Source organism: Aythya marila, assembly GCF_965140915.1.
Source record: "Aythya marila genome assembly, chromosome: 1".
NCBI classification, from domain to species: domain Eukaryota; kingdom Metazoa; phylum Chordata; class Aves; order Anseriformes; family Anatidae; genus Aythya; species Aythya marila.
This window is the reverse complement of record NC_139042.1, coordinates 149,182,455-149,197,261: the sequence shown is the minus strand read 5'-3', so window position 1 is coordinate 149,197,261 and position 14,807 is coordinate 149,182,455. Positions and strand designations below refer to the sequence as shown.

At 40.8% G+C, this 14,807-nt stretch overlaps 1 protein-coding gene across 3 annotated transcripts in view; it reads right to left on the bottom strand.

Moving 5' to 3' along the window:
- STAB2 (stabilin 2) overlaps positions 1-14,807 on the bottom strand; it is an 87,389-nt gene that overhangs the window by 47,567 nt on the left and 25,015 nt on the right. For all 3 annotated transcript variants that reach the window (XM_082752077.1, XM_082752079.1, XM_082752078.1), the window contains exons 12-24: positions 13,966-14,115; positions 12,550-12,693; positions 11,741-11,803; positions 11,529-11,648; positions 10,777-10,830; positions 9,541-9,621; positions 8,552-8,704; positions 6,131-6,193; positions 5,241-5,324; positions 3,647-3,733; positions 3,026-3,137; positions 1,601-1,781; positions 505-598 (exon numbers count right to left, since the gene is read on the bottom strand). In XM_082752077.1, the coding sequence (XP_082608203.1) occupies positions 505-598; positions 1,601-1,781; positions 3,026-3,137; positions 3,647-3,733; positions 5,241-5,324; positions 6,131-6,193; positions 8,552-8,704; positions 9,541-9,621; positions 10,777-10,830; positions 11,529-11,648; positions 11,741-11,803; positions 12,550-12,693; positions 13,966-14,115 (1,386 nt within the window). The remainder of the gene's footprint in view (positions 1-504; positions 599-1,600; positions 1,782-3,025; positions 3,138-3,646; positions 3,734-5,240; positions 5,325-6,130; positions 6,194-8,551; positions 8,705-9,540; positions 9,622-10,776; positions 10,831-11,528; positions 11,649-11,740; positions 11,804-12,549; positions 12,694-13,965; positions 14,116-14,807) is intronic.

Genomic DNA, 14,807 nt, shown 5'->3' with positions numbered 1-14,807 from the left:
GATCCCAGAACAGGAAGGCAAATAAAATTCCCTGTGTGCTAATGTCTCTGGGATCAGACCTTAGGACTGTGTACAGGGATCAGGAAATGCCAGCTGTAGGAAAAGTCCCACGTATGCAGACTTTCAAGCAGTTCCTGTGAGAGAGGCTAACAACTAAAGTAGTGCATACTCAAGTAATGAAATGAAAATATTTTAAGTCTTGTAGCCAATTCTGAAATGAAGTAAAATTCCTCTTTTATCTTCACTGTGGGATAAAACAGAGCTGTGCTGCTGCTTTTTGTCAAGAATGTGTCACAGCTTACCTTGGCAATTCCATGGCACTTTTCAGGACAGCTAGGTGACATCTGCCTTTAGGTCTAAGCAATAGCAGTGCCACTATCAGAGAAATAACTCAAAACTGCAGGAAAAATTGTGACACTTGCTTTTTGCAAAAGTTTCAGCCAAACCTTGTTTACTGCCTGCTTTTCTGTGCTGTCAGGCCCTGTGGGAAAAGCCCAAACTTACATTGATATTGCAGCCACCTGGGTATAAAGTAGCACAGGGATCAACTTTGCTGCAGGTCATGCCATCTCCTTCGTAGCCAGGCTTGCAAACGCAGCTATAGAGATGAAATGAGATGAGAGGAGGGAAGAGTCATTAAATGTGATAGGACAGCTGTAAAATGAAGGGATTGTTTTCCACTGTAACGTGCTATTTATAGGCAGCTTAAAATCGGTAACCTTGGATTCACAATGCAAATAGCTTAAGTGCATACATTATGTTTTTTTTTTTCCAAAATAATACGTGACTGGGTTAAGTCAAATGAGGGATCTGTTCTCTGTGTACAAGATGGGGGGTGAAATTAATTGTGTGCTAATGTGATCTCTGCAAAGGAGAGCTAATAGCTCTAAATTAATTACGAGGTGTGGTTGCTCTTTCCTTTATTGACTCAGCAGATAGCTCCCCCTGAAGTGCGTGCAAGATTGAGCTCCTCTGTTTTCCTGGTCCCCCATCCCCAAGATTAAACCATACTGGAGGGAATTTATGAAGTGCTCAGTTATGCACCAGCCCACATTCTCTTTCATACGGTGACTCATTACAAATGCACTGCGTCGAGAGGCAAATGTGCTGCATGTGACAGTGAAGGTGGGAATAAGCAAGTTGTAGCTGTTGTAATAACAGTTTTGTAACCAATCCTGCCAGTCCAAGCCTGTGGCATCTAAAGTCTACTTGAGCTGATTGGATCAATCTATCTATCCCCAAACCACGTGGGAGTTTCAATGTTTTTCAGCAAAGCTCAAAATCCTAATTCACTAAGGGTAGGTCAGAAATAAAGAACCCTTGTAGCTGTTAGTAGGAAGACAGCCTTCTGACAAGGGTCAGATCCATGTGCATCTATTGGATTGGTGGTAAGTATGGTGTACAGGATGGGGGCACTGCAAACTCTTAATTCCTTTCTTGTAAATGAAGATGGATGCAGTGCATATTTATGCTTATTTGCTGCAAAGCAGTAGTTCATTGGCTGATATTTGTGTACTGCTACAAGGTGTGGTTTTGATCAAGAAAGTGGGAAAGAGCCGCATCTTCATTAATATTAATTAGATGCGAGTTGCTGACTTACCTCACTGCACCATTGCTAAGCTGACAGTCTGCATGTGCGTGGCAGAGCTGTAGGGAGGGCTCGCAGGGAACAACAGGCTTATCACAGAGTTTCCCAGTGTATCCACTTCTGCATGATCCAGGAAGACAGATCCCGTCACTGTCTATTCGGTTATCACACTTCCCGTAAACGCAGAGGCACTCTACCAGAGATAAAATAAAATGTGCAGTTCAATAGTGGGAAAAGGCATCTATCCTTACATAGCAGTTTTTATAAATCAATTCTTCTTTTATTCTAGAATCTAACCTGTTGTATTTTTAGTCTCTCTTTATCGGGGGGGACTTACTGTTTATTGTATCCATGTCTTTGCAGGTGTCTTCTTTAGATAACTATTTAAAATCTATGGTGACTTTGTAGGGCACTTATCTATCAATGAAATTTAAAGTACTTCAAAGAGAGGGGGAAAAATACTGTTTTAGGCTATCAGGGCAAAAGTTTTTTCACTGCACAACTTCTGGTATAGTTTCAACAATGTAAGAAGCCTTCTGATACTGAGTCCACAATCCTACAAATTACATACTGCAGAAATGCCTGGACTAGTGCACAAAGTAGCAGCACAGACCTCCTGGCACTGCTATGGATAGGTTGAGTGCTGCTGCTAGGCATAGCAATGCCCAGTGGGCATTGTAGGTGAGGCTTTTACAATCCCAAGAAGTGCCAGTAGCGACTAGTTAATCCACCACATACTGCTTGGCCAGGACTGGAGTTTAGGCAATACCACCTCTTCTGACAGAACTTGTTTTTCATTGTTATCCATGTACCTCTAAACCTTAGAGTGAGCTGTGTTTATTGAATGACAGGCTGTTTAATGGCAAAAAGATTAAAAAAAAATTATGGAGATAGGGAATATAAATATATTTGATGTCACCTGTTCTGTAGACTCTAAAATGCAGTATAGTTTGACACAGTTTATAAAAGATGACAGCTAGAACTATAAACTATTCAAAAGATCAGAAATTATTTAGCAGGGATAGTTATTAGGTGTCCCTAAACAACAATGTGTTTATAGATTTAGTTTTTCTTAGATTGCATATGTTTGTCATTGTAGGCAGATTCTGTTCCAAGTGTGAGCAACAGCAGAACAGCAATGAATAGACAAGATTTTCTTTTCAATTACTCATGTGAAAGAGACAGAAAGGAAAGGAACAACACAATATAAAGTGAGCAATGAGCCTTACAGAAAGCTCACTTAAGCTAGTGAGAAGATTTTTCACTGACTCTGGGCTTATGTGTATCCCTTTGAAATAAGAAATGAACCTGCCCCAGAGACATCCAGCTTATCTACTAGACAGATGATTTATCTAGCAGTTACCTCCTGCCATAGTGCTACACGGGTCCAAAGAAAAATTCCATGATCTTGAGCGGAGGAAGTGTGGCTGTACTCACTTTTGTCACACTGTGGTCCATATTTGCCAGGGTCTGAGCAGAACTGGCAGCGTGAGCCTTGAAATGCCTCGGCACAAATACAGGTTCCATTTCCATCCAGGCCATCCATGCACTGCAATATAAAAGAGAGGTGATCTTTATGTATAAATTGAAATAAGTCTTTATTCCTCCCCTGAGAAGACACTGTAGGCCTGTCCATACTGTGCCTGTGACAGACTACTAGGAAGAATCTCAGCTTTAATGAAAAATCTTTCAGTGCAAAAGCTTTCCTTGTGCTTGTAGTTATACTCTGTGGCAGTGTATTCTACCTTCCTTTGCAGTTTAAAAACAAGAATAGTGACCTGATTGTTCCCCTTTACTGTGCAAAGTAAAAGCATCAGTGGGTCACTTAACCCCAGCCTTGCACATGTGCCGTGTATTGGGACCAGTGAAACTGTTAATTGGAGAAGATTCATTTTCCCTCCTCTGAATAGCTGAACCTGAAATTCACACCATCACTGAATGTAAAAGGAGTGTGCAGCTCTTGCGGAGCCCCTAATTCCTGCAATGCAGGAGTTCAGGGACTTCTGGGAGACAGTCTATCCTCTGCAGTGTTGAGTGAATGCAGGATGCTGTGCTTACCTGCCCGTTTCCTGAGCAGGGTTTGGAGAAACCTCCTGGGCATGGACTGCAGTTAGGGCCAAAGAAGCCTCTGCAACACTTCGGTTCCTGCAAAATGAAGCAAATACTGCTGCCTGTCATCTGAAATAATCCTTTGTTCCGAGCAGGACAGGTGGAGCCAGAGTTACCCTGTATTTACAGGGGGCCAATTAGTGGGAGACACCAGGGCTGGTATCAGGGCTGGGGGCTGCAGCAGTTTCTAAAGGAAAAAAACAAAAACAAACAAAAAAAACACATCTGCAGGAACAGGGAGATGGCATGAAATCTGTTTTCTGGGCTGACTGGAAGAGGCCAGAGTGAGCCTGGCCTCTACATCTGGGCCAGACTCTGCCATTTCAAGGTTGCTTTTCCTTGGCAGGTACTGCACAACACATTGAAAGCACCCTTTTTTCTAGAGCCTTTGTGTGGAGGCAGAGCACAAAAGACATCTCTCCATCTGGTTTTAGTCCTCTGGCAAAGGCCTGCTGAGGTAGCTGGCTCATAAAAGGCTTATGTTGAACCTGATCTGTGTCTGCAGTGGTTTTGTTAAAACCAGGAGGGGTATAGGCAGCCCAAGAGGGGGACGAGGCAAACCACTGCATACTCTCCATTGCTATTGCCAAATTCATCAGCATTAGATATGCATGTCCTGTCACCGGTTACGGACATATCTGCGTGTTCACTTGTGTTGTGTGTGCTTTCGTATTTGCCTGCTGATGTGCAGTGCAATTTGAGTCAGTCTGTCTCCTCTGCATCTGAGATGGAGAACTCTAAGAGATATTTTACCCCTGAGAGATGCTGTGAAAGCTAGACATGCTGCTTTGATCTTCCTCCTTCCCCCAGTGCATCAATATGGGATTTAAACATTACACAGCCCTCAAAGTTTTTCCTGGATGCATTGTTTGTTCTATTCATGAGTTGGCTGCTTGAACTGCTTATGTATCAAAAATACAGAAACTGTATTAGGGAGAAAAAAAACTAATTTACATGTGTAATTCAAGGAAATAATTAGCAAAAGGTTTTCAAAGCTTACAAATGCAGCCTGTTTAGGAGCCCTGGGAGCCAGGGAAGGTGTAAGCCCCTCCCACGGGCCAAAGGCTTCTGTGAGGACTAGGCTTGCCAAACAGAGCAGGTGAGGCATAGTTTTTGGGATTGTTTGCCCTTCATTGTTACCAAACAGCACGTGAAGTCCTGGGACAGGAACAGCTGGGACCGGGGATCCCACACTCTGCTGTTCTTCATGAGTGAAGCTGTATGGGACCATCACATTTTGGCTGGAAGCCTGATGTGAAAACCTCTCAGTTAGTATGAGATTGTTGCTGTCAATAACACATGGCAACTAAAAAAAACTCATTGTGGAGGTACTGATGTAAACATGTGTTGTGGAGAGCAGTTCTTTCAGGTAGCAGAGTGAATACAGGCAAGCATTTTGCTCTCAGCCACCTGTAGAAAAGTGATATGGAAAGTACATGGACATCTCCATGTGTCTCTACTCCAAAAAGAAAGTTCACAATGCAAAAGACAACCCATTGCAAAACGTACATACATTCCACCTTAAGGAACCATAACTGTGTACCTTTGTTATTATATTGCAGTATCTAGCACAGCCAGTTTTTGGAAAGGTTGGGCCTTCAATAATGCATCTCTTCTTTAAGAAAGGCTGAAATACGCAAAAAAAAAAAAAAAAAAAAAAAAAGGAAGCATTAGTATTTCTAAGCAATGTACAGTGGTGTGATGCAGTCTTAATATTGAAACATAATTTAACTGGGGAACAAAGCACCTTGTTATAGTGTCACATTTTCCCATTTTTAAAATTTATCGAATCACACATCTCTTTCATAATATGATTTTCCTTTTTACCTGTGGTTATTACTGAATATGGCATATAGGACAAATTACCAGTGAATTTTTATAGCATGGGGAATAAAATTCCTGTGACAGCTAGACTCAATTTTTAGATGTGGAGGAACATGCAGCCAGATTTGCATCTCTTAGAGGGAAGCAGATGGAAGATTTTCAGTCCATTCTGAAGCTTCTACTGCAGACAGTTACTTCTGGGAGGATGCTTAATCAAAAGGAAATTTTTAACAGATGTCTGGCCTAATTTAAATGTATCCTTCCTCTATTTTTCATTTACTAACTCTCAAAGCATAATCATAGTAATTCTCATTCCTCACCTCTCTCTTTTGCCAAACCATACCCTAAATAGATCTTTTACTTGAGAAAAAAGTCATAGCTGCTATGAAGTCTATGAAGGATCCTGCCACAGCAAAGTAATGCTGAAATTACCTGATGCCAGATTGTTGCCAAAAAGAGTTTAAGTTACTGCCTGTGTTTGTATGTTTATGCAGTTCTTCATGTTACTATCTGGTTCTTTTGCTCACTGTATTGGGAGAGCAGCAAAAAACACAGAGGAATCTATGCATTTTGTACAGTGGGGGGAATACGTCAGGAAATGTCACTTACGAGTGGCTTTGAATCCGCTGGACAGGGAGTCAATGCATGTGAGAAACAGCTTGCACAGATACCCTAGATGGAGACAGTAAGGATTTTCATTTGACAAGGCATTGTACCATCTACTAAGACACACGCTTATGGAAAACAGACATTGTAAATTTTAAGTATGGCTTTCCTGTGAATTTTGACTGTTACGGCATGGATCTGGAACTGAACAGCAGCTATATCTGCTGGCTCCTTTTAAAGGCTTTTGGGGGCTGCCAGGTCTTTAAAAGAACCTGGCAGTCTCCTAAACAGAAGACAGCCGTGGTCACAAATGAATGGGTGTCCTTTGCTCAACATGGTATAATACATTAATTAAGATTGTCTGAGGATCTGGTGCAGTCTATATTTAACTTCTATAAGAATTTTTATTCCTTCCTAGGAAGACCACAAATCTGTACATGCTGTCTACATATGAGACTCAACTGAAATTTGTCTTGTATGTAAGCAGTGCCTCTGATGGCATTGCTCTCCCTGATACTCAGTTCTGCTCAGCATCACCTATCGCTTCCTTTCTCCACCTGGGATAGTCTCAGCCATGATGTGTACCTGCTCCTCCCTCTTCTGGAGGATGGAATTCCTCTCCCACAGCCACACCATAGGATGGGGACAGGGAAACGTGTCTGCATTTCTGTGCAATGTCTTGTTTCAGACCTCTGCCCATATTCAGCAGCAGACTAAGATACCATTTGTGCATGGAAGCATCTGAAGCACACATGCATATTCCCTGCCGCCAAGTCTGCTGTGGGAGTGAGGATCTCTGCGAGGAGGTAGAGAAGATGTCTGAGGACAGCTGCTGCTCCAGTGGTCAGAGGTCATACCAAGTCAGCCCAAGAGGTCAGCCCAAGTCCCCACACTCAGCATGTGCTGAGGAGCTGGAGTGCCTCCCGTGTGCTTCGTGAAACCATGAATAAGCAGTGCTCTTGTTCAGTTAAGCTTTTAGGAGTGCTGGACACTAATGCGTTTGTACTGTTTCAACCTGTTTTGAGTCTGGCAGTTATTACCAGTATTCAGGTGCAGCTGCGTGGATATGCGTGTGTTAGTGTAATAGTTCTGCCTTCAGGGATGTACAGTTGTTGCAGATGTGTGTAATTGCCAGGTCTTAACAAACCTTGTCACTTCTCTCTGGTACCACAAGTTGTATTTACAAGGTGGTATTGTTGTTTTCTGAGATGATCAAGATTCAAAATGTCAGCAAAGAATAGCAAAGCCATTGCTCCATTCAGGTATTCTCCTTGGCAGTAGTGCTCTGCTTTAAAGCCTTGGATATTAAACTGTATTTTTTAACTGTGCATGAAAATTTCAAAGCTGACAAAGTGCCTAACTTGAGTTTGAGGAAGCATTTTTGTGGCAGGTGTTATTTATTTTTTCTTTACATTGTTTTTCTCAGTCTTACATGAGGATTGAGCAATGCCAGAAATTGACTCTAGGTAGGTTTCTGGTAAGGAATTCAAATTACTGCAGTGTTCTAGGTATCAGTGCTGCTTGGTGCTCTGCCTGATTTATGGATATATTGTGCATGTGGCACTTTTGAGTCACTGCCAGAGGTAATAGTTCTTTGCTGCCAGCTCTTGTGTTTTCTTCATCAAATTTTGATGCTGTCCAGCTCTGCTGAGAATCTGTTTTGAGGCTGTGGTTCTGGGCTCTTGTAAGTTCAGCTGGTAATTGTTCTGCATTATTGTACCAGAACTGTTACTGGCCCAGATACGCGTTTGAACTCTGTCCAGTGAGTGCTCACAAGAGCCACACTTACTGCAAACTAAAAGCTCAGTTTGATGCCTGGGCTTCTTACCAGAAACAGCAGCATCTGTGTGTTACCAAGTGTAAATGCTTGTAATGTGTTACCAAACTGAACAAGATATGTCAACTCCAACCTCAAACATTCTGTGACTCTTTGAAATCCAATCACTGAAATACAGAATAGTTTTATAAATCCTAATTTGAAGAAAACTGGCAGAAAGTAGAGCTAGGAGAAGTCTTGGCTTCTGAAAATCACAGATTTCTCATATACTGATATTAAATCAGGTATTTTAACTTGATTCCTTTTTCTACATAGTTAGTAGAAATTAAAATATGGATCTTAAGTAGATTTCCTGGGAACTTGTCATTGCTTAAGGTACACTTCTATGCACAAGAGGGATGCAATAACTGATGGAGAATGCTTGACCAGAGACAACATATTTAAAGGACTAGTGCAGGAACTAGATGAATCTTAATGATATTGGGTGTACTCAAATGAGTGCCCTGTTTGCAAATTATCTGTGCTGCACTGCTAACCAGGTGGCTATATTTCATTGGTATACTGATTTTCCATTTTTTATGCATGTTACATGGAGTAGTTGAAAGCTATTGATTTTTATTTTTATTTTTTTTTTGTAATTCCCTTACCATTGTGATTTGACTGCTTGTCTCATCACACCGATGTGGTAGAATTGGAATGATGGTGGGTGGGATAAGAACTCCTGCTAGGGTATGAATGCGACCATTTTTTGCAACAATGTCTGTTTCTTCCATTTCTTCTCCGCTCACCAAGACTTGTCCCTATAAAACAATAAATTATTATTAATAATAAAGCTTATAGCTTCTCAATTTCTGATATTTTTTTTTTGTAGTCATATTTCTCACTTTTAATTGTAAAATTAATCATTTACTCTAGATTTTTTTACCATTTAGTAATGCAAGAAGGATGCCTAAGTTGTCCATTTTCTTTGGTATCTATTTGGTCTATGGCAGAGGCCTCTAACGTTTCCCTCTTAATCTGCATTGTTATCCTGTGGAGCTGGTGACTAAAAGACTGGCCAATAGGAAGACCACTGATGGCTCCAGGACCCTGGTAAAAGCAGACATAGCCTTGGGTTCTGTGGTGCCCTCTTTGACAAAGGAGCAAAGTGGGATTTTCTCTAGAATGTTCACATTTTGGCTAAAATATGCAAAGAACAGAAGGGAATTCAATATACTGAGAAGTCTGCTTCAGCAAAAGCACTAACTGGCAAAGTAACACTTTTTAAAAGTGCTCACTGTGTTCATCAGGATCAGAGAATATAGTGTTAAAAGGAATGAAAAATATCTATATACACACTGAGAAGTCTTTAAAATAATTCCAAAAACTAGACAGAGCATAAATAAGGACCATTCCTGTACTGGGGCTAATCATAAGAAAAGACTGCAGGCTGTCCTTACGTACCAGTCATTTGCCCTATACCCTTTACAGTACTAGTCTCTAGCAGTTTCTGGGTATGGCAGGCTGGAAATTTCTGCCTCATTACAGCAAGTAATTTCTCTGATGTTCCTCCTAGCCTCCCTGTTTCCCCTCCACATAAAAACAGCTGCCAAGCTCAGAGGGAGCTGGTCACTTGCAAAAGCTGCCTTGGACTTACAGTGCTGGTCCTGTTAAAGTGAAGGAACTGCTTCGCCATGCTTCGGATGTGCTCTATTGAGATGAGGCTGGCAGCCTCTAGCTGAAATGAATATAAGTTGATTAAAATAAATGTAACATCATTATTCTTTTCAAGTCCAGATGGATTTCACAAGAAAGAACACCTTTATCTTTGGGGTGAGCAAATTACTGTATTTTTTTTTTCCTAGCCCTGTGGGCAGCCTTGCATTGGCTAAACTGTTAGCATAACGAAGTTAGAATGATTATTTTAAACTTCAGCTGAGCTTGCTGCAAATGAACAGCTTGTTGCTCAAAAGTACATTAATATTCCCTCTTATCTATAGCATTCAGTTTAAGTAAAGTTATCACCTCTCCCTAAAAATAGCCCTGTTTGCATCCTTAGACTGTCATAGAAATGGCAGTGCTGATATCCCGTGCAAGGGTGCATGGGTCTTGTGCTGTGGACAGAGGGTCACCTTTGCCTTGGGCCCTGTCTGTGAGGATTTGTGAGCATGTCCTTCCTTCCTCAAAGCAGGGGCTGAGGTGGGAATGAGCTTCACCCTCTTCCAGCTTCAGGTGGTGGTGGGGTTGCTGGCTTCTGCTTTTTTGCTTTTTGTTTCCAGCACAGAAAGGAATAGAAATACAGGGAGCTTTTTTAGAAGATAACAAAACCACCCCTCTCTGATAAATGGAAGACAGATGCTAATCTTTGCAGAATTGGATCAGAGAGTGCTTTATTTCAATAGCAAGTCTTCTCTTCCTGCTAATCCTTCCTGCAGCCCTACTAGGCTGACAGCACCCCCAACAGGTTCAGGATGCCTTTGTGCATGTGTGTGTGTATACACACACACACACACATATATATATATACTTATATTTTACTGCATGGGCCAAGTCTTTCAATATACCAAAAGGTATTTTTAAAAGTAGAAATAGTTCCATGCATGGAACGCATTAGTGTTACACAAGGGTTTTTATTTGCCATGATTTGAGAACTACCCCATGTCTCCTGCCAGGGTTTTACTTAGATTGGTAGGCCTGGGGTAAAAGGCTTGTGTTCTCTGTTAGGGGCCTGTAGGTGTGACTGCCCTTAGCAAAGGCACTGCTGCCCTCCTTTGAAGCCTTGCTGTGGGGTGCACTGAGTGGATGTCATTTTTTGAAAACCACTGCCTTCAGAGTGGCAAAAGATCTGAAAATGCTGTTAATGCCCCTGAGCCAGTAAATCATCCACACTCACCTCGGCATTGGAAACAATGTGATATCGGACTAGCTCCAGCAGCTTCCATGAACCCTGCAAAAATGAGAAAGAGGACTTCTTAGCCCAGCATGAGTAAGGCAAACACAACCTGGCCCATGAGAGGGCATGGGCATGAGGTCACCAGCTGAAGCTGGAAACTTCTGAGTCAGTGGTGGTGCTCAGCTCATGGCACGTGTCCTGCCAGTCCATGCCCTTGTCCCCCTGTCTTTTTTTTTTTTTTTTTCTTTTTCAACATGGGCCTTTCACATGCTACAAGCCATCCCTGGTTTCCCCAGAACAAAAGCACTCCCTCCTCTCAGCCCTCATCGAATTGTGTGTCCACTGGCAGAGGCAGGGAGTACCCAGGGGACATGATGCTGAGGTCCTTCTACCAGTAGCAACCCCAATCAGTAGGGCCCCTGTGGCACCTACTGCCATTGATCATTCCCAACAGGGGTGATGCCTCCTGTGGCAGAGTTTGGGTCTTTGCCAGGCAGCCATCAGGGCTGGGCTGTCAGGACAACAGCAAGTGAGCAGGGACCTGGTGCGGGGGCCTTGGCATCACTTCATATGATGGTAGGCCCCAAATCTTATTCCTCTGTAGTATATTCCTGATCTTTGTTAGATAGCTTAAGCCTTGATCTCCTTAAGTTAAATGAATGCTAAAGCTGGAATACTACATATGTATGCATCTACTTTATATTCCACTCACATATCTACTTAGAACAATTTGCTCTATTGAAAGTCTGTACCTCTGCAGAAAGCAGGTAATCCATAGCCTCAGCTTTCATATTATTCAGAGCTCCATTACTTGGAACGAAGACTGTGTAAGGTCTGTTCTCCTGCTGTAAATCCATTCCCAGGCCAGTTTTCTGTTTAGGTTTACAAATAAAAGTGAAATTACATATTAATTTTGGAAAAGATCCTGAAATAATTGTATGGAATTGCTTTTCTGAATCGTTACCTCTATCAAAGATGTGAATTGGCTGTATTTTCCATTATCTTGAAGCACTGACATTATGGTTTCCTAAAATAAGATGAACATAAGATTTATTTTAGTTGGGTTACTTAAAATGAATGGCAGTTCTTATAAGACAGTTTTTGAATTACTCTATGGCTCTCAGTTATTAGAGATCTGAATATATTTGTGTCTTCGTGTGGATGTGCTGTTTGGAAACAACTGAGGTGGTACAGTCTTCTAGTCTTCATGTAATGCTGGCTTAGAGTTAGAGTTTGTCATTGTTCTGAAATACTGTGTGGGCACAGAACATATAAATGTGTGTGTTATTATTTTTGCATTCTCAATGAAAAAGGGCAGAGGGAGAAAATATTCACAAAAACAGCACGTAAATGGTGAACACTAAGCTGGGCACTAAAAATCCCAAAGCATCCCAAATTATAAGTTTTTGTAATTTTAGCCTTTGGGGCGTCTGTGTATGTGTGTGCTGGTTTGAATACAAGTTTTGCCTGGAATCTGTCCAAATGTTCCTTGTTCTAGGTTGTTCTATTCAGTGAAATGTACTGATTATGAATGAACAGCTCAAATGCAGTGAGTACAACCTTGTCTGTGGACCAGCTTGGCAAAAGAACAAGTGTCTGTCTACCTTAGAAACTGTATTGCTACTTTCCACCTTGAAGGTTGTTTCTCTGAGTTGATGTGCATTGTCTCAGTAGTTTGTCTAGCTGCTGTTAGTCACACTCCTTTGCATTAAATGAATGTAAAACTGTTGTAAAAGAAAGTCCAACACTGTATGTGTATAGCATACGTCTCACCTCTTTGTTGCTTTCAAATGTTGGCTCTATGTTGTCCATGGATTTGTCAACAATGTGCAAAATTCCATTGGAAGCAATAATATCACCCTGTAAAAGTTTTCCTTTCCTCTTTCCCCCCTGGATTCTAATTCTTAGTTGATTATCCTGAAAGAAGACAGACAGTGAGTAGTGAGCTCTTTATCGTGGAATGACAACAGGTGGAGTATGCATGTTGAATAATATCTAACAGCTGCTGCCATCGCCAACATCTGGGCCATTTAAATCTGGGGAGGCTAAAGGTTGCTTCCAATGCCTATCAAGGAAATGGAAAACAATCCTTTGAATTTGGATTGGAACTATGTTATTTTGTTTCAGAACAGCAAAGTTTGGCAGAGAAGCAGGTATGGGGGAGTGAGCTGTTAGCAGCATACCTGAGAGAACTCTGATGACTCTTAATAATAAAAATCTGGGAGGAAATGATTTAAAATGTGATTGCAGTGAATGGGTCAACTCCCATAATCTTAAGGGACTACAAACCATTTCCTTATATTATATGTATATTTAAAACAACAAAATGTTGCTGATTGTGCACTGTTCTGAAGCCTGCAGGAAGCTAGCAGGCCTCAGACAGCAATAATATTTTCCTGTTACAAATGGAATGTATGCTCATTAAAGAAATACAATAGATCTCTTTTCTTAGATGTCACTGATTTACTAGAAAACATGAGAAGTACTTTATTTTAGCCCTTACACAGGCTCAAGCCATTAACAGATATTTAGTGGACCAAGAACAATAGCTCTTAAAAAATCTAATAAAATCTGTTATAACAGCTGTAGAGAATACATTTTTGAAACCATGGCATCAGACTGCCCTAATGTTTGCTAACATCAAATAGACAGGCTTGTGTTGAACTTTATCCCACATTTTTCATGATAAATTGCCACGTGAATTTTATTTATGTTGAAGACTTCTGTTTCCTGCGTTGTTCAAAGGATGCCCAGGCTGATACTCAGTGGAAGGTGGGATCTACAATGCAGTCAGTGCTTGCTCTGTGTGAGCTGAACACGGCGTTTCCAGCATAAGATCTGGGCTTTTACCTCCCCACACCACCTCATAGTTTTTGTGCTCTTTTAATGCCCCTTTTAGCTCTGATGGCTAAAATGTCCCCTCTAGCTCTGTTGGCTATGTCAGCAGATTTAAGATGACTTAAGATGAGCTGTATTACTCTACATTTTAGAGCTGTAGTTACTCAGCAATGATGCAATTCTAAAAGTAACTTTTGTTTTCACTGATTTTGTTGCCAGTGAGGTTTTAAGTTTCTGCAGCCTGATGGCTCACAGAGGAAAGATGATTTATACTGATGTTTTGAATTAAACGTCAATTAGATGTTTTGAATTAAAACAGTGAAGTAGTATCCTTGCTGGAAGGCCACTTACCTTTTCTCCCCTTGATATCTCTCCTGACTTGCCAGTCAAAGTATATATTACATTAGTATTATTCAAGCTACTGGTATCCAATTGACCAGCAATTATATGGAGTTTCACAAAGTATTGTGCTTTCAGTTTATTGCTCAGAAGGTCCTTTATCTAGAAGAAGAGAAGAGAAGAGATGTATTTCAATACAGGATTCATCTTAAATAAATAAAAAAATCATAGTGTTTTTTTCCTCCAACTGTTAAATTCTGAAATGAAATGTTTTCTTCTGAAGTGAGGTGATAGTCTGAACAAAGTAAAGTCTGAACTTGGTTTCAGTTCAGATTCCATTCCTATGTACCTGCATGTGTGGTAAGTAGTGCCTCAAAGAGTTGTCCTGACCTTTGGTGGAACGTCCTGTATGTTAAGCCCTTTAAAATGAGGCTACTTTTTTTTTAAAAAAAACAAAAAAAACAAAACAAAAAAAAAAACACACAAACAAGCAGAAAAACAAACTACAAACAAAAAAAAAAACATAACCAAACCACCCCATCAGCAAAAGCACTTTTAAAAAAAATTGCTCTTATACAAAGGGTTACTTTTAGGTCTTCCTGTTGAAAATTCAGCTCTTGATTCAAGTGAAAAACCCTCAAACATCTATGTGGGACAATCCAAAATTTACTTAAAACACGACTACATTCTACTCTGATTCACCAAACTATTTTGCTTGTATTTCAAATAGTAAAAAGACAGTCTCTGGTCTCTAGACTTGAATGGTATGCCAGAAGTATACTACAGCAAAAAGTTCTGAATCTGTTGAATCAAAGTGCTTTCAATGCAGATTAGATTTCTGAGCGAGATAAATC